Source organism: Neophocaena asiaeorientalis, unplaced genomic scaffold (assembly GCF_003031525.2).
Source record: "Neophocaena asiaeorientalis asiaeorientalis breed wild unplaced genomic scaffold, Neophocaena_asiaeorientalis_V1.1 scaffold173, whole genome shotgun sequence".
Lineage (NCBI taxonomy): Eukaryota > Metazoa > Chordata > Mammalia > Artiodactyla > Phocoenidae > Neophocaena > Neophocaena asiaeorientalis.
The window spans coordinates 435,995-458,537 of NW_020174289.1; the positions used below are offsets into that span (position 1 = coordinate 435,995).

The 22,543-nt window shown below is 38.2% G+C and overlaps 1 protein-coding gene across 2 annotated transcripts in view; it reads left to right on the forward strand.

The window, feature by feature from the left end:
* GPAT3 (glycerol-3-phosphate acyltransferase 3) overlaps positions 1–22,543 on the forward strand; it is a 56,797-nt gene that overhangs the window by 25,749 nt on the left and 8,505 nt on the right. For both annotated transcript variants that reach the window (XM_024755898.1, XM_024755899.1), the window contains 4 exons: positions 11,496–11,766; positions 14,874–14,948; positions 15,479–15,568; positions 18,119–18,212. In XM_024755898.1, coding sequence (XP_024611666.1) covers positions 11,496–11,766; positions 14,874–14,948; positions 15,479–15,568; positions 18,119–18,212 — 530 coding nt within the window. The remainder of the gene's footprint in view (positions 1–11,495; positions 11,767–14,873; positions 14,949–15,478; positions 15,569–18,118; positions 18,213–22,543) is intronic.

The following is a 22,543-nucleotide window of genomic DNA, read 5'->3' on the forward strand; positions in this document are numbered from 1 at the left end:
TTGACAATCAAATAGATAAAATATTATCAATAATAGGTGAAACTAAGCAGAAAGATGTTAATGTGTGTCTGTGAACTCTCAGTGTTCTAATACTTGCTGGTAATAACATGTTTCTCTCATCCTAAGTATTTCTTCTTCTAAATCATTTTAGGTTGTAGGGTGAGGGGTTAACATAGATCTGTCGCTTGTAGCAACAAAATGATATTTTGATTCAGAGGTGGGGACCAATCCAGGTTGTGGGGGCCTGAAGCCTATACAATTTGGAGACTCTCTTTAAGAAAAAGAATACACAAAATTAGGTGTGGGAGCTTGGAAGGGGCCGTGCAGGTGAGGAGACTGAAGCTTAACCTTCTTAGTTTTACAGTCAATCTGTCTTTGGCTCAGAGACCTTGAACTCAATGTAGAGTCATGGCTGAGGATATAGCAGGTTGTATAGAGGCTGTTTTCTACAAACCTTGGCTGGGTGACAGTCCAGGTTAATGAGGATATAACAGAGGTAAATGACTTTAGAATAAACCCTAACAGTGACAACAATAAAACATCAAGGGTGATTATCCTTTCTAAACCTTGACTAGCCTGCACGATGCCTGGGGCAGCTGCTTCTGCCTCAGAGAGGACTTGAAGAGGAAGGATACCGGCAGGACATCTGTGTGCTGAATCACAGATTGGACAGAACAGCCTCCTTGGGCAACTCGGACCTGGCTGAACTACAAACTGAGGGAGTATTAAATGGACCACTGCCCAGGGGCTGTTTTCTATTGGGCTTATTGTAGGAAGACCTAATGGGGTGTGCTCCAGGCTGTAAAAGATTCCTGCCTCAGATGAAAAAAAAAAACCAGTGACTTGAGTTCCTGCTTCCTGGGAGGGATGATTAAGCCTAAGTCAGTCAAGTGCGTGTCCAGATTAATGACAGATGGAGGCCACTTATAGGTTTTCCCATATCAAAGTTCCATTTCTTCCTTCAAAGGTAGGACGGATACTCAGTAGAAGTGCTACTCAGGGCTTCTCTTTAGCAAGGAAGAACTGGGGCTGATGTGGAGTTGATGGGAAAGATCTTACATCTTTGAGGTTTGTCAAAGAGCAACTGTTGGACAGAGTGACATGGAATTTGAAGGTTTAGAATATGAGAGAACATTTGGTTTTGGAGTCACAGACTTGGTTTCAAATGCTGGTTCTATTCCTTTCTCTCCCCATGGCTCCAGGTAAGTTACCCAATCATCCTGAGCCTTAGTTTCCTAGTCTGTAAAATGGGGATAATAGACAATACCTCATAGGATTATGGGGATTACATGAGTGTACATGTCAAGGGTTTAGCACACAGTCTGGCATCAGGAAGCATTCAATAAATGTCAGTTGTCTTTTTAGTTTAGGAAGGAAGACAAAAATTATTCGTGGGAAGGGTAGGTATGATTGGCTAGAGCCTCTAATTGGGATTATAGCTAAAAGTTGTGAAGACTCTTAAATGTAACAGTTTTCTTTAAAAAAAAATTTGTTTATTTAGGCTGCACTGGGTCTTCGTTGCGGCTCACGGGATCTTTGTTGCGTCAGGCAGACTCTTAGTTGCAGCATGTGGGATCTAGTTCCCTGACCAGGGATTGAACCTGGGTCCCCTGCATTGGGAGCGTGGAGTCTTACCCACCGGACCACCAGCGAAGTCCCTGTAACAGTTTTCTGATTCCCCCCAAAAATTGAGGCATAATTAACATACATTAAACTGCACAAATATCAACTGTTCAACAAGATGAATTTTTACATACTTGTAAACCAATGTGACTACCACCCAGATTCAGCTGAACATATTCATGATCTCACAGTTCTCTCAGGTCCTGCCTAGTAGGCGTGACTCATCCCTCAGTCCTCATTGTAACCTCTCTTTTGATTTCTGTCACTATCAATTAGTTTTTCCTATTTTTTTGAAATTCACATAAATGAAATCATATAGAATGGGCTCTTTTGTGTGTTTTTCAAGCAGCATAATGTTTATGAGATTTCTCCATGTTACATGAATCAGTGGATTTTTTTAAAATTGTTGTGGAGTATTTCTTTATACAAATACATAAAAATTTGTTTACTCATTATTGTGTTGATTGACATTTGGGTTATTTTACAGTTTTTAGCTGTTAGGAATAAAGCTGCTATGACCATTGTTGTGAACTTGTTTACTTGTTTTTCTTGGGTACATACCTTGAAGTGGAATTGCCAGGTCATAGGGTAAACAAGTGTGTTTAACTGTTGGAAACTGCTAAATGGTATTCCAAAATGGTTGTACACTCTCAGAGCTGTGTCTGCATTCTATAGCCCCTTCAGTGCTTGGTAGTTTTGGCCCTTTTTTTTTTTTTTGCGGTACGCGGGCCTCTCACTGTTGTGGCCTCTCCCATTGCGGAGCACAGGCTCCAGACACACAGGCTCAGTGGCCATGGCTCACAGGCCCAACCGCTCCGCAGCATGTGGGATCTTCCCAGACCGGGGCACGAACCTGTGTCCCCTGCATCGGCAGGCGGACTCTCAACCACTGCGCCACCAGGGAAGCCCAGCCCTTTTAATTATAGCCATGTGGTGGGTAAGTAGTAGTACATATCTCATTTTGGGGTTTTTTGTTTTTTGTTTTTTTTTGCGGTACGCGGGCCTCTCACTGTTGTGGCCTCTCCTGTTGCGGAGCACAGGCTCCGGACGCGCAGGCTCAGCGGCCATGGCTCACGGGCCCAGCCACTCCGCGGCATGTGGGATCTTCCCGGACCGGGGCACGAACCCGTGTCCCCTGAATCAGCAGGCGGACTCTCAACCACTGTGCCACCAGGGAAGCCCTCGTTTTGTTTTTTAAAAATAGCATTTTTAGTACTTTTCTCTCACTATGTAAAATAATACATATACTTTACTGAAAAATTAGACGTTGCAGATGTATAAGAAAATGAAAAGTTACCCATATGAAATCCTATTACCCAGAAAAGACCTAATATTTTGATATCTTTCCTTATAGTTTTTCTCCCATTCCTATATATTTTAAAAAGTGTAGTTATTTTAATTTAGTTGATTTGGGGTTGGACCCTGATGTCTTTACTTTTATAGATTCCAAAGATATTCTAATGTGCAGCCATGCTTGAGAATTACTGAGTTAGTTCAATTCCTTTTTTTCCCTCTCCCATCTGTGTATTGAATATTTTAGTGCCTGGCCTGGAACTCTCTCTGTAATGACTGAATGAACGAATGAATGAGATTTAGATGAGGAAATTGATTCCCAGCTAAACTGACATTTCAAATGAGTTTCTTAAACAGATTAAAAAGAAAATACAGTATTCAGTTTTAAAAAGTAAAGAGAATAGTACAGTTAATTCCCTTATAGCCATCACCCTAATTCAACAAGAATTTGCTTTATCTATCCTTTTTTTCAGTTTTTTCTTTGTGGAAGTATTTTATTTAATTAAAAGTTTAATTACAGAGGTAGTATGTGAGCAATGTCGAAAATCAGAGAATACAGATAAGCAATCAGAAACATTGTATTCTCACTTTTTTGTGTGTGTGTGCTGTCATGTATTTTAATGTATAATTGTAGTGACTCATTTTAAAAATTTTTATTGGAGTATAGTTGCTTTACAATGTTGTGTTAGTTTCTACTGTACAGCAAAGTGAATCAGCTATACATATACATGTATCCCCTCTTTTTTGGATTTCCTTCCCATTTAGGTACCCAGAGAGCACTGAGTAGAGCTCCTTGTGCTGTACAGTAGGTTCTCATTAGTTATCTATTTTATACATAGTATCAATAGTGTTATATGTCAACCCCAATCTCCCAATTCATCCCATACCCCCATCCCCCGTACTCTCACCTTGATGAATGTCCTTTTGTGGGAGTATTTTAAAACTAGATGTTATGTCATTTTGCCTCTACTTACCTTAGTATGCATCTCAAAAATCTGACTTTTTAAAAACATAATCTGGTTACCATTATTACACTTAACTAAGTTAATAACAGTAAACTGGATTTTTAAAAAGTACTTAGGAAGGAGAACAGTGGTAGTCAGGAACACGAAGGATTCACTGTGAAATAAGCATAGTCAAATCGCCTAATTTATGTGCTGGAAATTGTAACTTGACTAACGGCCCAGGGAATTTTTTGCATATGGTATATCTCAAGCTTAGCCTTGCGATGGTAAATTATTTTGAAAAAAGGTGGCAAAAAGTGGACTGGAAACCTGTGTAGTTGGCGGACTGCGTAGTTGATGCGCTCATTAGTGTGTTAATATCTATGATGATTAATGAACTGGAGAAGAATGAGGACAGAGCTCAGTGGTCTGTTCAGGGATCTGTCCTTCGCTCTGGCTTGTTAGAATTGTATAAGGACCTTGAACTATGCCTAAGGGATTGAACATGGGTCTTATCTCTCCAGAGGCTGGCACTGAATATTTCCGCTCTTTAATCCCAGCTGCTCTGATCCACCCCACTCCCCAGCCCCAACCGCATACAGTTAATCTTTTTTTAAAAAATAAATTTATTTACTTATTTTTGGCTGCGTTGAGTCTTCGTTGCTGCGCGCTGGCTTTCTCTAGTTGCGGCGAGCGGGGGCTACTCTTCGTTGTGGTGCGCGGACTTCTCATTGCGGTGGCTTCTCTTGTTGCAGAGCATGGGCTCTAGGTGCACGGGCTTCAGTAGTTGTGGCGCATGGGCTCAGTAGTTGTGGCTTGCGGGCTCTAGAGCACAGGGTCAGTAGTTGTGGTGCACGGGCTTAGTTACTCCACAGCATGTGGGATCTTCTTGCACCAGGGCTGGAACCCATGTCCCCTGCATTGGCAGGAGGACCGTCAACCACTGCACCACCAGGGAAGCCCACACACAATTAATCTTTACAGCTACTTTACCCTGGTCTCTTTAATCAGGCCAATCACATTTATGGATCAGGAAGGATATTGGGGCATAGGAGGGAAGAATGTAGCCTGGCTTTCTTGCCAAGAACCGGAGACCCTCAGAGGAGATTCTTATAGCAGAAAAAGGACCTTGCCACCACTAGTTGGAGCTGGGACAGGTAAACTCCTTCCTGCCCAATTGCTTAATAATTGGGTAGGGGGATATAGAGTAAACTTTTTTTTTTTAAGGGACGTATTTATTTAATACTATTTAGTATTTATTTAATCCTATAATAGGTAAATCATGGAAATAGGGGATTAACAGATATTGTCTCCTTTAATTCTTTTTTTTCTAAAATTGTAGTAAAAACACTTCACATAAGATCTACCCTCTCAATAAAATTTTAAGTGTACAACACAGTATTGTTAACTATAGGCCATACTGTACAGCAGATCTCAAGTACAATTTTTACAAAATTGAAGCATAATATACATAGACAAGAGTATAAAATTATAAATGTACAACTTGATGGATTTCCCAAAGTAAATGTACTCATGGACCTCTCATCTAGATCAAGAAGTAGAACATTAACAGTGTCCCAGAAAGTGCCCCTAACGCCCCCTCTAAGTCACTACAAGACAAGGAAGTTTTTTGTTTTATTTTTGTTGATTCCAAGCCAGATTTAATTTTTAAATTTCCTGTGGAAATAGTGCTAAAGGAGATTTCTATTTCATGGTACTGCTACTATATGATCACGTATATTTTGGGTTAATTAGGCTTATGATTGGATAGGACTCTAGCTCAAACAGACTAATTCAAAGTTTCCATGAGAGAGTGTGTTTTAAACTCTGAGCTTCTGACTTTTGGAATATAGCCTATTGGTAGGTTAAGGATCAACTTCTATACATAAGCCTGCTGTATCCAGCTTTGGTCTGTGGTGGACCCTGATTTTCCGTAATTGCTGACCTAGAAAGCATACTTTACAGCTGGAAGATGGAAAAACTAGTGTGATTTATAAATGGGCAGTTATTCCAAGAGTTCACTCAGCTAATTTAGAGTTAATTATATTTGAGATGGTTTTAACTTCAGCCTCCATTTCTTTTAACAGGCCTTTCATAGCTGGTATTATTTATGTACCAGTGACTTGCTCAAGGCAGGTGGCACAGGCAGCTTGTGCAATTCATCTCTTGCATTAGATATAATTGTTCTAATTTTATTTTCATCCAAGCATGAACCTTGTCGAGTTGGCCAAAGCACTGGTTAAGGACAAAGTTCAAATGTTTATGGCTTTCCCTTTTTGAGGTTAACTTGCAAAACAAAAGGAAATATTTTCTAGAATCAGGGTTTTACCAATTTAAGATCTATGGGTTGCTCTGAAGGATCAGGATTAATTTATCAATAATAACGAGGTTTCCTTAATGACAGTAAAACCAGTATAGAAACTGTCTGTGCTAGTTAAATCTGATATGTACTTATATCTATATTTTGAAGACTTTTGGTCTACTTATGATCATTTTTTGGTGTCAAAAGAAATATTTCCTCTTTTTCTAAGGTGTATTTTGATGCCTGATACATAGTGAGTATCCCCTATACGTGGAGTGAATTGAATATTTTTTCCTGTTAGAAGTTCATACTTAGGGTGAATTCAGTCAGTATTTCTGACCCTCCGGTAGTCAATATTTAGGAAGGAAGTAACATTATAAATTCAGTAGTGCTTCTTTTGACATCTAATTTTATAATACCTAATTTCAGATTTTGTGTGCCTTATTAAAGAGCTCTTAAGCTAGCACCTGCTCTCTTACAATATAGAGCTTCATCTTGGGAACAATTGTCAGTTCCATGTAACTTTTTTTTTTCTTTTTCTTGGTTATAGCACATGTGTAGCCACCACCTATTTTAATAAATAAAGCTTTACAAAACAAATTCTCCTGTTTATCCCTCCCTGATTCCATTGCCCTGCCAAACCTGAAACTACTACTCTGATTTTGATGTTTATTATTTTTATGCATATTTTCATACTGTATGTATTCTTAAACAATATATAATATTTATTGTTTTGCATTATTCAAACTCTATAAAAATATCACCTTTCACATATTACTCTGAAATGTTTGTTCCTTCTGATATTTGCAAATTATCTAATTTGGTAAATTTTAGTTAATTTCTTTTAACTGCTGTGTAGTATACACTTCATACATCCATTTTAAAAAATATGAGCTTCCATTTATTTACGTATAATTGACATATAACATTATATCAGTTTCAGGTGTACAACATAATGATTCGATATTTGTATATATATTTTTTAAATTAAATTAAATTAAATTTTTCTTGGCCACGCCATGTGGGTGGCATGTGGGATCTTAGTTCCCCAACCAGGGATCAAACCCGTGCCACCTGCAGTGGAAGCGCAGAGTCTTAACCACTGGACCTCCAGGGAAGTCCCGATATTTGTATACATTGCTGTATATCCACCTATTGAATGAACCTTCGTATTGATTCCACTATTTTGCTATTATAAACAATGTGGCAAGATGTTCTTATATATGCCTGTTTGTGCACAATTTTATAAGAAACTCTATAGAATATAAGGAAAAAGCTCTTCCTTAAAGTGGAATACCAAATAATAAATGTGGAAGGAATGAAGGAGAGAGAAAATACTATTTTAAAAGACACATAGGGCTTCCCTGGTGGCGCAGTGGTTGAGAGTCCGCCTGCCGATGCATGGGACGTGGGTTCGTGCCCCAGTCCGGGAAGATCCCAATGGGGTGAAAGTGTGAGGAGCAGGATATTTCCGTAGTTTCAAAGCATCTCCCTTTTATAGATACTTATAGGTAATAATTATCCACTTATTAATCAAAAAGAGAAAAATAGTAACTTCACAGTGGGGGAACCCTGTAAGCACTGACTACCTTAAGCCAAGTGGTCAAAATTAAACGTCACAAATCATGGGACAAACTGACATCAGTGCCTCCCCATGGGATGCACTGAGAAGGATACAGCATCACTTACATTGTATTCCTGCCCAAAGTGTACAACCTGCATCTAAGCATGAAGAGACATCACGTTAACCCAGATTGAGACATTCTACAAAATAAATGGCTTGTGCTCTTAAGAAATGTCAGTATCTTGAAAAACAAAGAAAGGCTGAGGAAACTTTTCATATAATAGGAAACTACAGAGACGACATGTAAAGGTATTGTACAATCCTGGGTTGAATCCTGGACGAGGAAAAAAATGCTGTGAAAGATATTGGTACCATTGTTAGAATTTGAATAAGGTCTGTAGATACTAGTGTTGCAGTAATGTCAGCTTTCCTCATTTTGATAATTGTACAGTGGTTATGGGAGTTCCCTGGTGGTCCAGCAGTTAGGACTTGGTGCTTTCACTGCCATGGCCCTGGTTCAATCTCTGGTTGGGGAATCAAGATCCCGCAAGCGCCGGGGCAAGGCCAAAAAAAAAAAAAAAAGTACTGTGGTTAAATAAGTGAAGCTCCATGTCCTAAGTAAATCTATGCTGAAATATTTGGGGGTAAGGGGCATGATGTCTGCAATTTATTCTCAAGTGGTTCAGAAAATAGTATCGTTTTATACATACAGAGATATGACAGTAAAGCAAATGTGACAAAACGTTGGCAGTTCGTGGATCTGGGTAAAGTGAACCATCACTGCAGTTTTTCTGTATATTTGCAATTATTAAACGCAGATCTTCTGTGGTGTACCTGGAAGTAGAGTTGCTGGGTCTTGGGCTGTGAATATCTTTAAGTTTACTAGACAGTGCCAAATTGTTTTCTAGTGTGGTTGTGCTAATTACATTCCATTGTCCCAGGTCTTTACCAACACTTGATATTATTCAATTAAAAATTTCTATCCATCTTCATGGGTATGAAATAGTATCTCATTGTGGTTTTTGCATTTCTCTGATTATAGGGAAGCTGAACATCCTTTTAAATGTTTATTTAAAAGTAAGTAAGTCATTAAGGCTTACTCTTTTTATGAATTCCTTGCCATATACTTAAGCATTTTTTAACTGAATTCTTTGACTTTTTCTTACTAATTTTTTGTATGTTAATATATTCTGGAAATGAATCCTTTGTCAGTTACCCACATTGCAGTTACCCACATACTTTTCAAAAGAGGCTTAAGGAAAATATAAAATTGAGTTATATTTTATTTGAGTTACGCAGAATAAAGTAGGTCAGAGGGCAGAGAAAACATTGCACATCAAATATGTAGTGGCTAAGGGGTTGGCTTCTGTTTACAGATCTCTTCTCTCCTGGCTCAGTTAAATAATATGAGGCAACTTGAACTTGTATTTGAACTTGTATGGTCCTTCTGAAAAAGGTTATTTTTTTAGAAGGGCAGGCTCCTGTCTCCAGTGTATTTCATTCAGCGATTTCCCAAGTAACTGTTCATCTCTTCCCTTCTAGACTTAATAAAAAAAAGTCTATACATTGCTAAATAATGAAACTCTTGCACTGCTAAATATTGGCCAGTGCTCGGATTGAGTAACCTGCTCTCAGTGGTACTGCAGTACCTACAGAGCAAGAGGGTAATTCAGTAGCAAAACTATTTGGTTCATTTTCTAATACTGATTAAACCCTTTGCAGAGATGAGGAGAGATTAAACCACTTGGAGTACGCTACTGAAAAAGATAATCTAATGATCATTCAAGAACTTACTTTAGTGCTGTCATTCTTAAGGTGGTTAGGTATTAGCTTTGCATGTGGGCAAAACTAAACAAAACCCACCAAAAAACTCAAAAGTAAAATCAGAAAACTTCAGCCTTTGTAAGGACTTTCCCAGCCCCCTGCCCCCCATTTTATAAAGGAGGACACCAAGTGAGGTGACTTATTGGTTACCCCTGGTCATAGAGCAAGCTGGTGGTTGTCCTAACAGAACTTGACTTTGGATTCCAGATCCTCTTCACTTTCTACTCCAGTGCATTATGCTGCCATTCCTTCAAAAAATGGGTATATTACAGCTCCTCCTACAGATGCACATCCAAGTTCTCCAGAGGGTAGATAACATAGCTGTCTCCACTTTCCTCATTGATTTCCTAGTAAACTGAAAAATGAGAAAATCAAAGGGAACTTAACGTCTTAAGTCTTGACTTTTCTAATTAATGTAAGAAGTAAATTCATTTGTGATATGCCCCATAGGGACAAATGGATAGCCATGTCACTGTGTATATAGCTTTTTATTTTGAAGATCTTCTCATCTATTATTTTTATTCAGTGGGTAGAACTGGGTGGCAGTAGTCATTTTTCAATCTACTAAACTTATGCTACTTTAAAAAATCTTTGAATTATTTTCTTTATGGAAAATACAATAACAGTATAAAGAGGAAAACCTAGTCCTATTGCCTAGAGATAACCACTTAATGTTTCCTTCTGGACATTTTTACCGTATATATATTTCATAGAGTTAAGAGCAAACCATAGTTTTAGATCCTGGCTTTTTTCACTTAACATTATAGTTTTTATTAATGGATATACTATATCTCATTGTCTGGGTCTATTTTTTAAAATTAATTAATTAACTTTTGGCTGCATTGGGTCTTCATTGCTGTGAGCAGGCTTTCTCTAGTTGCGGTGAGCAAGGGCTTCTCATTGCGTTGGTTCCTCTCGTTGTGGAGCACGGGCTCTAGGCATGCGGGCTTCAGTAGCTGTGGCTTGTGGGCTCTAGAGCACAGTAGTTTTGGTGCTTGGGCTTAGTTGCTCCACGGCATGGGGGATCTTCCCGGACCAGGGCTCGAACCCATGTTCCCTGCATTGGCAGGCGGATTCTTAACCACTGTGCCACCAGGGAAGTCCCTGTCTGGATCTATTATAATGAAAATGCTACAGTGAACACTCTTGCCTGCGTTTCTGATTATTTTCTTATGACAGGTTCCTAGAATTGGAATTATTGACTCATCAGCAAAACTACTTTTAGTTTCTTCATGCCAAACAGATTTTGACAAAATTGCTCCCAGTTCCACACTCGTACAAATTGAGTATGAGAGTACCTGTGTCATTTCTGTCTTTCAACTTTATCATTAAAGAAACATGCTGCTGATTTGATCATGCAAATAGGCCACTCTTTGTCTGATTCATGTTTCTTTGATTACTAGTAAAAAGGCTTTGAAATATTTATTAACTATTTATCTTTTTTCTATGAATTCAGTTCATGAACTTTGCTTACTTTTTTGCAGGAGCCTATGTTTTTCTTATTAAATAATTTTTACATATTAAAAACATCAAACTTTTGCTATTTGTGGTAATACCTTCTGCCATTTTGCTTGCTTTATGGCTTTATAGTTTTTATCTGGGGAAAACATAAATTTTGTTTCTACACAATCTAGATTTATACTTGGGGAGAGTTTGTTTCTGTGAGTTCTTTTGCTAATGATTCGTAGGGAGAAGATGCAAGCAAAAGGGTAATTGAGGACCAAATTCCTCTGTAATGAATTGAAATCATTGGGTAGAAGCCATTTCATGCAGACTCAGGGATTTTTACCTCTTTTCCCACTTCAGTTGCTTGTCTTTTATTTCTGAAATCTGCTTCATGTTACCCATTAGATTTATTTGTCTTCTGCACAGTTAAAGTAGCCTCTTTGATCAGTTGTTCTTCTGTCCTATGGCATTTTCTCATGTCCTGATGCTTTCTTTTAAGGTATTATCCAAAGAGATGAGTCACCCATGGAAAAAGGGCTGTCTGGTCTGCGAGGAAGGGACTTTGAGCTGTCTGACGTGTTTTATTTCTCCAAGAAGGGATTGGAAGCCATTGTGGAAGACGAAGTGACCCAGAGGTTCTCCTCAGAGGAGCTAGTGTCATGGAATCTCCTCACAAGGACCAATGTAAATTTCCAGTACATCAGTCCGAAGCTCACCATGGTGTGGGTGCTGGGCGTCATAGTGCGCTACTGTGTCCTACTACCTCTGAGGTACGTCTCCTGCCCAGTAACTTGATGGTACAATTGGTTCAGCTTTCTTTTTAAATCATGTATGTAATGGCCACATGAGAGTATTAATGATACTAACCCACCCCTTCCCATTTAGAAAACACCACTAAACGTGACCTCCACAAAAACATATTTATTCTCTCGCATTTTTCCCAAATGGAAGTGTGTATTCAGAATCCAGTATATATTAACTGCATCCATGTTGCTCTTTCAGTCATGGAAAATTTGAGGATGGATAGAAAAAGGAAGTTAGAAAAAAGAAGAGAGAGTATTTACAGTTTCACATTCACCAGAGTGTCATCCAAACTGTGACTGCAGTCTCTTGGCTGGTCTGTAGCCATTCATAGCTGCACAGGAGAAAAAAAATTCCTCAGAGTGGTTACCACACAGGAGAGGTATATTTGGAAAGGTGAATTTGTTCCGCCTAGTTCAATTTTGATCACTCACTTTTCTTATTAAAAGTTCACCAGTTGGGCCCCGTTTTGGTTCTGAGTTTGCGTACTCCCTCATGAGGAAGTAGCCTCAAAGCCCAGTTTACTGGAGCCACAGTGTGGATTGTGAGTTAAAGAGGTGACACTGGGCAGTGGGATGAAGTGGTTATGGTCTGTTTAGCGTGGTGATGGCAGGTAGTAGCACGGGTGCCAGGCATGATATTGCTGTTGATTGTCTTGCTTCATTTCCCTGGACATGGCCTTGGTGTGCTCTCAATACAGCTATCCAGGCAGTTGTTTCCAGCCAGTTAAAATTGGCACATGAGTTGAAACCTCTTTACCATCCCTAGGGTGGCCTATCCTTGCCTCATTCCGATTTATTATGCGGGAAGAGATTGCTTAAGTGTAGGCAAAGGCACATTTCTAAGAAGCTCTTTCTCTTTTCTTGTGCTCATGTTGCCACTGTGTACATGTTGGGGTATGTCTTTGGAGAATCATTTCAGCTGTGATAACAAAGTGAAATTAGGACACACTTGCTTGAACATTAAGCCAGTGTTCCCAAAGTGGGGTTCATGCACTCTGGGGATGCACAAGATTATCCATTGTTGTGTTTGGGAAATGTTTCAGCTTTTATTTATTAGAAGTTTCTAGTCTATTTATAATTAGTGCTTCCATTGATTTTATTTTTATTCTTATAAAGAAATGAAATTTCAGTAAAGTTGAATATATAGATGAGCTCTTACATCTTCACTTGGTCCATGGGTCAGGCACCGTATCCAAGGCAACCTGAAGAAAGAGTGAGGATTTTACAGCCCAGAGTACTTGAGATGCCCTCATATGTTGGTTAGCTTTCACTTGCTGGGGGTACCCACCAAATAGTGATATGATTCTATTATCTAGTTTAAATTAATGCTCATGAAATAGATACGTGACATAAAAGATTCTTGCAAAGAAACCACAGATTTAGGATAATCCAGTAATATAAGCAGCCAAGAACAAGAAGAAAATGGCAGAATTGAGGCTCCTACTCTTAGTACATACTCTTCATGGGAAAGAATTGCTTTGTAAATGCTTTTTAAAAGAAGCAGTTGCTACAAAGTGAGCATTTAAAAAATAGATTGTGCTAAAATTGTGTTGATGGTTGAATAACTCTGTGAATGTGGCAAAAACTATTGAATTGCCACTTTAAGTGGTGAATTGTATGACATGTGAATTGTATCTCAGTAAAGCTCTTAAGCAACACAGATTGTGGCAGAAAACTTGTGTCATCTGTGAGAACTCTCATGTTGGCTCACTGAGACTGGAAAACAGAATTTTCTGTTAATTTAGCAAATAAAAATGTTCAATAGTTTTGAACCCAGTTGTTAAACATATTAAAATATATAACCTCTTCTGATTTAATGTGTAGGAACAAGTGATTCTCATTAGGACAAGATGGTACAACATTATTTTAAAACTTTTGTGTAATCGATGGATGAGATTAAGCAGTCATTTAGTTATTGCATTAGTGACTGACATGAAAATATGGCATCCAAAGAAAAACTGAATCAGACCTTCAAATCGCTGTGTTAAAAGGTGTTAAACCAAGACTTTAACAAGGTTTAACAACTTAACAAGGCCTTTATAAGGAAGCCCCATTTATTTTGAAAGGTATAAAATCTCAGCTTTTTCTTTTTGAGTAATTCTATTTACATTTCTAAGAATGACTCTTACCTTTTGGAAGTAAAAGCATTTTTCAAAAATGAGAAAGTGTCTGTGGAAATGAGAGATATTGTCTGTCACCTTGTTTACTAACTTCTGAGCTATCTAGAACCACACAAAGGAACCACACTTAGATTTGCATGGAAGGATTCCTACATGGTGATATAACTTGGTGCTCTTATTATGAAAGAGCCTTTAAGTAAAACTTTCTCGTCATTTGCTATAAATTTCTTTGAGGAAAATTTGAATTGTGCCCTTTTCCCCCCATCATTAAAAAGCATAGAAAAACAAGTTATTTTCAGACCTTTGCAAGGTATTTTCCTTTTACAACCTCACCATGCCACACCAAAGTATCTCAAACAAAGTAAGTTAACTACTTTCAACCTGAAATGACTCCTTTATACAGCATAAAACTCTTTTATTATATAAGAAGTTAAGGGCTCCCCTGGTGGCGCAGTGGTTGAGAGTCCACCTGCCGATGTAGGGGACACGGGTTCGTGCCCCGGTCCGGGAAGATCCCACATGCCGCGGAGTGATAAAAAAATTTTTAAAAATACTTCAGAAAAGCAGAAGGGCAAGACTTTTATTCTCTTCACTAGCCCACTTAACCCTTTGATGATTGCATAGATTGAACATGGCAGTTTTGTGAACAAATTTCCAGGCCTGCTATATGCATCTATAGACTGGTTGTGTGCTTGGTGTTATTTTGAAAATGGTATCATACTCTACACATTATTTTGAAGTTTGCTCTTTTTTTTTTCTCAAAATGTACAAAGAACCATTCTTCCATGTCAGAATCTATAGATTTGCCCGATTCTTTGAATAGCTGCATCATATTGCATAGCGTAGATGCTCCTCAAGTTATTTACAGTTTAATTTTTTATGAACTTTATATTCCTTCCCTTTTCCCCCTACTGTTCAACTAGGTTTTGCATTACTGTTTCTTTTCCTTTTCAGGGTTACCTTGGCTTTCATTGGGATCAGTTTTTTGGTTATAGGAACTACCCTGGTTGGACAGCTGCCAGAAAGCAGGTGAACTGTTTCCTTCCTCCCAGCCATTAATAGGATTGTCCGTTTTCTTAGCTGTGTCCACAAAGAGAATATTTGTGTGATTCCTATGTACTGCGTCAAATTTATGGCCTCAGCACGCGTATTAAAATGCCACTCACTTCATCTTCATAGTACTTATTTGATTTCCCATGATGCTTACATTTAAATTGACAGAAGTTGCTTTTCAAAAGGGGAAATGAAGAGAAGGAAGCAAATGGACTGAGGGACTCAAGGAAAGCAAGAGAGTCTTGTAGTATTGTCAAGCTAATGAGGCTGAGACCAAAGAAGCTTCAGCTTTCTTGGGCAGGAATTTTATCATGCTAGTCCTTGGTCAGGATTTATCGTTGGTCAGGGTGGAAGCTATTTTCCATTAGAGTTTTGTCCTAAATACCTCAGCGAGACAGTGAGAATTGAACTGTATGCTGCTGTCAAGGAGCACATTGAAGCTTTTATTGTATTGTTTCTTGGGAGTGCCCAGAGCTGCACAATAAAATGTTTTCTCTTTCCTTCAGTCTCAGAAACCGGCTGAGTGAACTGGTCCACCTGACTTGCTGCAGGATCTGTGTTCGTGCACTCTCTGGTACCATTCATTATCATAACAAGTGAGTATTTGCTGGCTTCTTGCCAGCCTTTCTCTAGGTAAATCAGCATGTGATTGACAGTAGTGGGTGGGAGGAAGCAGGTGAAATAAGAGTATTTTCAGTGTGTTCATCCCTACTGCTTAGAGCGTCACAGACATAACAGTGCACAAAAACACTTTTCAAGGTTGTGAAGAACCTAGGGCCAGGACAGGAATAAAGACGCAGATGTAGAGAATGGACTTGAGGACATTCTGGGACGAAGTGAGAGAGTGGCATGGACATATATACACTACCAAATGTAAAATAGATAGCTATTGGGAAGCAGTTGCATCGCACAGGGAGATCAGCTCGGTGCTTTGTGACCACCTAGAGGGGTGGGATAGGGAGTGTGGGAGGGAGACGCAAGAGGGAGGGGATATGGGGATATATGTATACGTATAGCTGATTCGCTTTGTTTTACAGCAGAAACTATCACATCATTGTAAAGCAATTATACTCCAATAAAGATGTTTAAAAAACAAACAAAAAAACCCCCTACTTTTCAAAAGCAATCCATTTGCAGAGGGAATATAATAATAAACATGTAATGACCTTAATAAATTGGCATTTATGGTGTGCAGGCCAGGCCCGTACTTCTCATAGGTCATCCCTTTGAGAAGGTGCTGTGTTATCCTGTTTTACAGGGTGAAGAAATGGAAGCTCTGGGTTTGCTTGTCTAGGTTCACGTGGCTAGTAAATGGGAGAGTCAGGTTTTAAACTGGATCCATGTAAAAATTTTTAAATGGTGAAGGTGACAGGCCTGCAGAATGGTGGAAAGAGGACTAGACTTGGGAATCCTGAGTCTGGTTTCTAGTCTCAGCTCTGCCACTTCTGAAATCCCACAACTGAGCCTTAAAACAGAACCCAGCATTCTGCTTACCTCACCCCTCATCAGAGAGGAGAAAGGTAGTAAGTGAAGTTATTAGCTACATGGAGGTCATTTTGATTGTTTTTGAATTACATTTCTGGAAACTAAATTTTATTTTTTTATATTTAATATCATTATTTAAAAAGTTCTAGGACAAGCATCTCTTTTTTTACTGACTGGATCTTTTAAAAAGAATTTTTAAATTTTTATACAACTTTTAAAGGTTACTTGCCACTTACAGTCATTATAAAATATGGGCCATATTCCCCGTGTTGTACAGCACATCCTTGAGCCTGTCTTTTGCCCAGTAGTTTGCACCTCCCACTCTCCACCCCTGTGATAACCCTGCCACACACACTTTTTTTTTTTTTTTTTTTTTTTTTTTGCGGTACGCGGGCCTCTCACTGTTGTGGCCTCTCCCGTTGCGGAGCACAGGCTCCGGACGCGCAGGCTCAGAGGCCATGACTCATGGGCCCAGCCGCTCTGCGGCATGTGGGATCTTCCCAGACCAGGGCACGAACCGACGTCCCCTGCATTGGCAGGCGGACTCTCAACCACTGTGCCACCAGGGAAGCCCAACACACACTTTTAACCACTCGTTTGCTCCCTATATCTGTGTGACTGGATGTTTGTGTCTTTTTTCTAGAAGGGAAACATTTCATCATTTGGCTTTACCATGTGTTACCAACATAAAAGGCCCCTTAAATTTCTAAAATTACAGGATTTGTGATTGGGCTGTGAGTTTTGGGGTGAGGATTAGAAGAAAATGTTTTGTTAAAAGTATGATTAGAGGAAACATCTTCTACAGAAAAGGAGCTTTAATTACACGGAGAGGAGTTCACAACCTATTGTAGAATTGCTTCTAATTTTAAGGAAAACCTACTAACGTTGTTATGCATTTGGTTCCCTTTCTTCTCTGTATGGGTCCAAAGAAAACCACTTTGCTCCATTAGTATGAAATACCACTTGAACTTTAGGACAGAGGTTGGCACACTAAACTATGGGCTTGTAGGCGAAATGTGGCCTGCCATCTGATTTTTGTAAATAAAGTTTTATTGGAACACAGCCATGCTCATTCATTTATGTATTATCTGTTACTGCCTTTGTGCCAAAACCGCAGAGTCCAGGAGTTTTGACAGGGATTGGCTGGCTTGCAAAGCCTAAAGTATTTACTCTCTGGCCTGATAAGAAGAGTTTGCCAACCTCTGTTTTAGGGGGATAGGAAGGAGGAAACTACAGTGAATTTACTCTGGATCATCCTGAAGCCACTGAAAGTGATACTTATGAAGATTGAAATAATGTGAAAATACTTATGGTAAAATAAGTAAAACTTACATATCACAAAGTTTATTAAAGTTATGGAATCTTTGTAATTCAGTCTAATGTTTTAAAATTATTTTTTCATCATAAAAGGACAATATGATCATTACAGAAAAGTGATATAAATGTATGTAAAGGGAAAACATGGGCCCCTCCTCCTATACTCTTAGCCGCCTCCCATCATACTGCCTGGAGACAACCTTTTTAAGATGAACCCGTATAATTTGAAACTTTATTTTTTTAGTGTACTTTTAAAAACAAAATAGCGTGAATTTCTACATGCTGTTCTGCAAAATAGTGCCCATTTTTCAAGATTTAGTATTAACCGTTGTTTGTAATTGCAGGCAGTACAGACCCCAGAAGGGAGGCATTTGTGTTGCCAACCATACTTCACCGATAGATGTTTTGATCTTGACAACGGATGGGTGCTATGCTATGGTAAGAACAACGCGTTGATATTTCAAGTAATTGCATGTGTTGTGGATTGTTCAAACTTTTGTTTTATTTTGGCACAAATCAGAAAGTTAGTTTTATATTAGAAAGTGACAGTGTTATACTATGTAAGTATATAAGTTATCAATATTAATATATTTACATGAGGAATATATAGTGCAAGAAAAAGAAGGAAAACAGCCATTATATTTAAGGTAGTAAGAAATTAACTTAATGAAATGTAGACATACTTGAGCATGATTGGACTTTATAAAGTTGATACCATCTTGCCTGTAAAATCCCTGCAATGTTTAACAAGCAATAAAAAAAGTTTAAAAAAAAATCCCTGCAATGTTTAATGACACTTTGAGATGTTAAAGTCTTCCTCCTTAGAGCTGTACAAATCCCTCACCAGCCAATTAGTTCTGTCTCCCTTCAGGGAGTCATATGCAATTAAAGAAAAAAACCCTGTCCCTTTAATGAAGGTCAAGCAAGGAAGGCAGATATATATACCACATTGCCTTTCTCAGTTCTTGCCTACAGCCGCAAAAGAAAAGAAAAGGAAAAAACCCATCAACAAACCACAAAGTCCACAGTAAAAATCAGACACCTCAAAAGACCTTTTTGTGGCATTTCTGGCATGTTTTCAATTCAAAGGGTGTTTTCTGTCACCCTGAAGAACTTGTCAAGATTTTCTTCCTCTCTTTTATGTATATGTCAAGTAAAATTTGGAGGATCACTAAAGATGTTCTTTCCTGCTGGTGGTAAATATGCCCTAAGCAGGTGTGTGAATAGAATAATGAGAGAGGAATCCTGGGGAATCTTCTTTTCATATCTCATTGTGGTGGCTTGGGCTTCAGAGAGAACAGATGGATTTTATTTCACGTGTCAGCTCTAGTGACTATTAGTCATGGTCTGGTGTGCTTTCCTGGGAAGGCATTTGAAGGGAGCCATTATTTAATTAATTAATTTATTTATTTTGAGGTATAGTTGATGTACAGTATTATATAAGTTTCGGGTGTACAGCATAGTGATTCACAGTTTTTAAACGTTATACTCCATTTATAGTTATTATAAAATATTGGCTATATTCCCTGTGCTGTACAACGTATCTCTGTAGCTTATTTATTTTCTACATAGTAGTTTGTACCTCTGAGTCCCCTCCTCCTATGACTGATACTCATGGTCTGGTGTGCATTCCTGGAAAGGTAGGCATATGAAGGGAGCCACTGTTGATTTAAGTGTCTGCTGCAGACAGGCAAGTAGGGAGTGCTGGCATGTGTGTTGGTAGCTGACAATCTGTGGCTTATACAGTCATTGAGGGGGGTTTAAAGACCTTTGTAAAAGCTCCTAGCTCACTGCCAGATATTTAATCTAAGACACAAGTTCAGATATATAACTCTTGGGCAAACACATTTTAACACGTTATTAAATTTCTCTAAGTTGTGGAGTTCTTTCTGAATTTGAGGAAGCTTTAACCACCACTCTGAAAAGACTTAATGGGAATTGGTAGTTCCTAACCTTTTTTAGGTTAGCAATCAGTTAATATTTATATATCCTTTTTTTAGAAAAACAACAACATACATTTGCATCATACAAACAAAATTTTGTGTATAATTTCAAGATGTTTATGAATCCCAGAAAGCCCATCCAGAGACGCCAGAAAGCCCGTCCAGAAACCCTCATGTTAACAATCCTGGGTAGACCCCACCCATTTCTGGGTGTATATAATAATTCCTTGCATCTATGTGGACAAGCACGTTCACATCCATTGTGTTTGACCTTCCCTGTTAATCCAAAGGGGTTAGGGCTGAGATGTTGTAGTTGAGAAAGCAGAGGTTCAAGCGTCTTAACCAACTTGCCTAATCATGATTTTGTGTTTCTGATACAATATTCATTCCCTGTCCTGGTCAACAAGAGTTGAGTATAACTCATTTGTGACTGAAGGCCTCAGAATTTTGTTAGCATTTTCCATGCTTCTTGATCATATATAACTGCAATTACAGGTGCAGTATACAATTGTATAATTTACAGTATTAGCCAAGGCTTAGAAAAGCATAGAACCTGTGAACTTTCTGATGGGTTGAGTGATAGAAACCAAAAGCCAGTTGGATTTCTTTATTTATTTTTTTAGTTTTAATTTTTTAATTGTACTTGAGTACAATGTCATGTTAGTTTCAGGGGTACAACATAGTGATTCAACACATATACATTATGAATTAATCACCACTATAAGTTTAGTAACCATCTGCCACCATATAAAGTTATTACAACATTATTGACTATATTCTCTATGCTGTACATTACATACCATTACTTATTTATTTTATAATTGAAAGTTTGTACCTCTTAATCCTCTTCAACTATTTTGTCCCACAACCCCCTCCCCCCGTCTCCATCCTTTCTAAGCCAACCAGATTTAAATCAGAGGCAGCAGAAGGCAGAAGTGGGAGGAACTGTACAGCTAACCTTCAGAGGTTGTATTTGCCCTCTTTTGGCTAAATATAAACTATACATCAAGATCTCTTCTTAGTGCCTTTTCAGAGTTTTTTTTTTTCTTCCTAAACAAAGCTCTCTACTTTTTTTTAAAATCTAGAAATATTTTCTAACTTAGAGAGAAATTGTAATAATAAGAATGTTGCATGGAACATCCATATGCCCTTTATCCACATATACCTGTTGGTAACATTTTGTGCCATGCTTTATTATTTACATTCTCATGTGCTGCTTTCTCTCTCTCTATGTAAAAATGTGTGTAAAATATTTCTACTTTTATTATGTTTATATGTCATATTTATGTGTAATACTAATATAATATTAGAAATCTGAGTCTGTAACAATTCATTCAATTCATCAAGTTCTTTCTTAGTTTTCCACAACCTATATTTATATCTCCCTTTTCTTCACAGTGAATACCCTTTTTCCCAACAATATCAACATGTTTACTCATTTTCTCAATCCTATAATACATCTAAAATTGCTTCAGAATTGCTTCACCTGTTTTACTACAAAAAGAAAAATATGTTGTAAAAAGGATTCAGGGTATTTTGCATTTCTTGGTACCCCACCCAAGATGGAGCAGATGTGGTCAAATACTATCTTTGTAAATTTCTTAGATTTTTTTTCCTCCCCCTTCCTTCAGTGTTCTTTTATTCATTTGAAATACAGTTGGGTTCATTTGTTTAAATTTGCTTTCACTTTGCTAGTTGCATCCTTGTTGATTTATTTTTTAAATTTGTGAGACATTAATATGCTTTGAAATGTCAAAACTAGACAAAAAACTACACTCATAGAAGTCACTCCACCCATGTCCATTCTACCCCATTCCCTCCTATCCTTGTAGGTTTCCAACTACATTGGTTTTGCATATGTTTTCTTTTTGTAGAGGTAAACAAATACATGTATATATTTCCATCTAACACAAAAAGTGGCATACTTTATTTGCTCTTTTTCAATTGCTTTTTTCACTTAATATCTCCTAGAAATCACTCCTTATCAGTCATAGAGATCAACCTTATTCTTTTCCTAGCTGTATAGTACTCCATTGTGTGCATGTACCATAGTTTATTCATCTAAGTTCTTATGTTTGGACATTTAGGTATTTTCCAATATGTCGCAATTACAAATAATGCAGTTATAACTTTGTGCATATATATTTCCATTTTGTTGGAGCTATATCTTCAGGGTAAATTCCTAGAACTGGAATTATTGAGTTGAAGGATAAATGTATATGTAGTTTTGATAAATTTGCCAAATTTCCTGCTATGAGTGTTATAATCTCCTCATCCCAAGCAATGTGTGAGAGTCCCTGTTTCCCACAGCCTTGGCTCAGAGCACATTGTCAAGCTTTTGAATCTTTGTTGATTTGAATGGTCAGAAATCGTATTTTAGTGTAGTTTTTTTTTTTTTAATATTTATTTATTTATTTGGTAGTGCCGGGTCTTAGTTGCAGCACTTGGGCTCCTTAGTTGTCGTATGCGAACTCTTGGTTGAGGCATGCATGTGGGAGGCATCCCTGACCAGGGATCCCTGACCAGGGATCGAACCTGGGCCCCCTGCCTTGGGAATGTGAAGTCTTAACCACTGTGCCACCAGGGAAGTCCCTCAGTGTAGTTTTAATTTGTATTTCCCTTATCTTGACTGAGTTGAAAGACCTCTACTTTTTAAAGCTAGAGTAAAGCTAGTATAGCAACATAGCTTAAAATTCAAAGGCGCTACTAAAGAATACTTTGTGCTTATATTTGGCCAGTCATGTCCTTTGAACAGACTAAGAACTTCAATCAGTAGAAGAAGGCCAATCTTTTCTCTGAGTGGGGAATAGGAACTTACTGGTACTA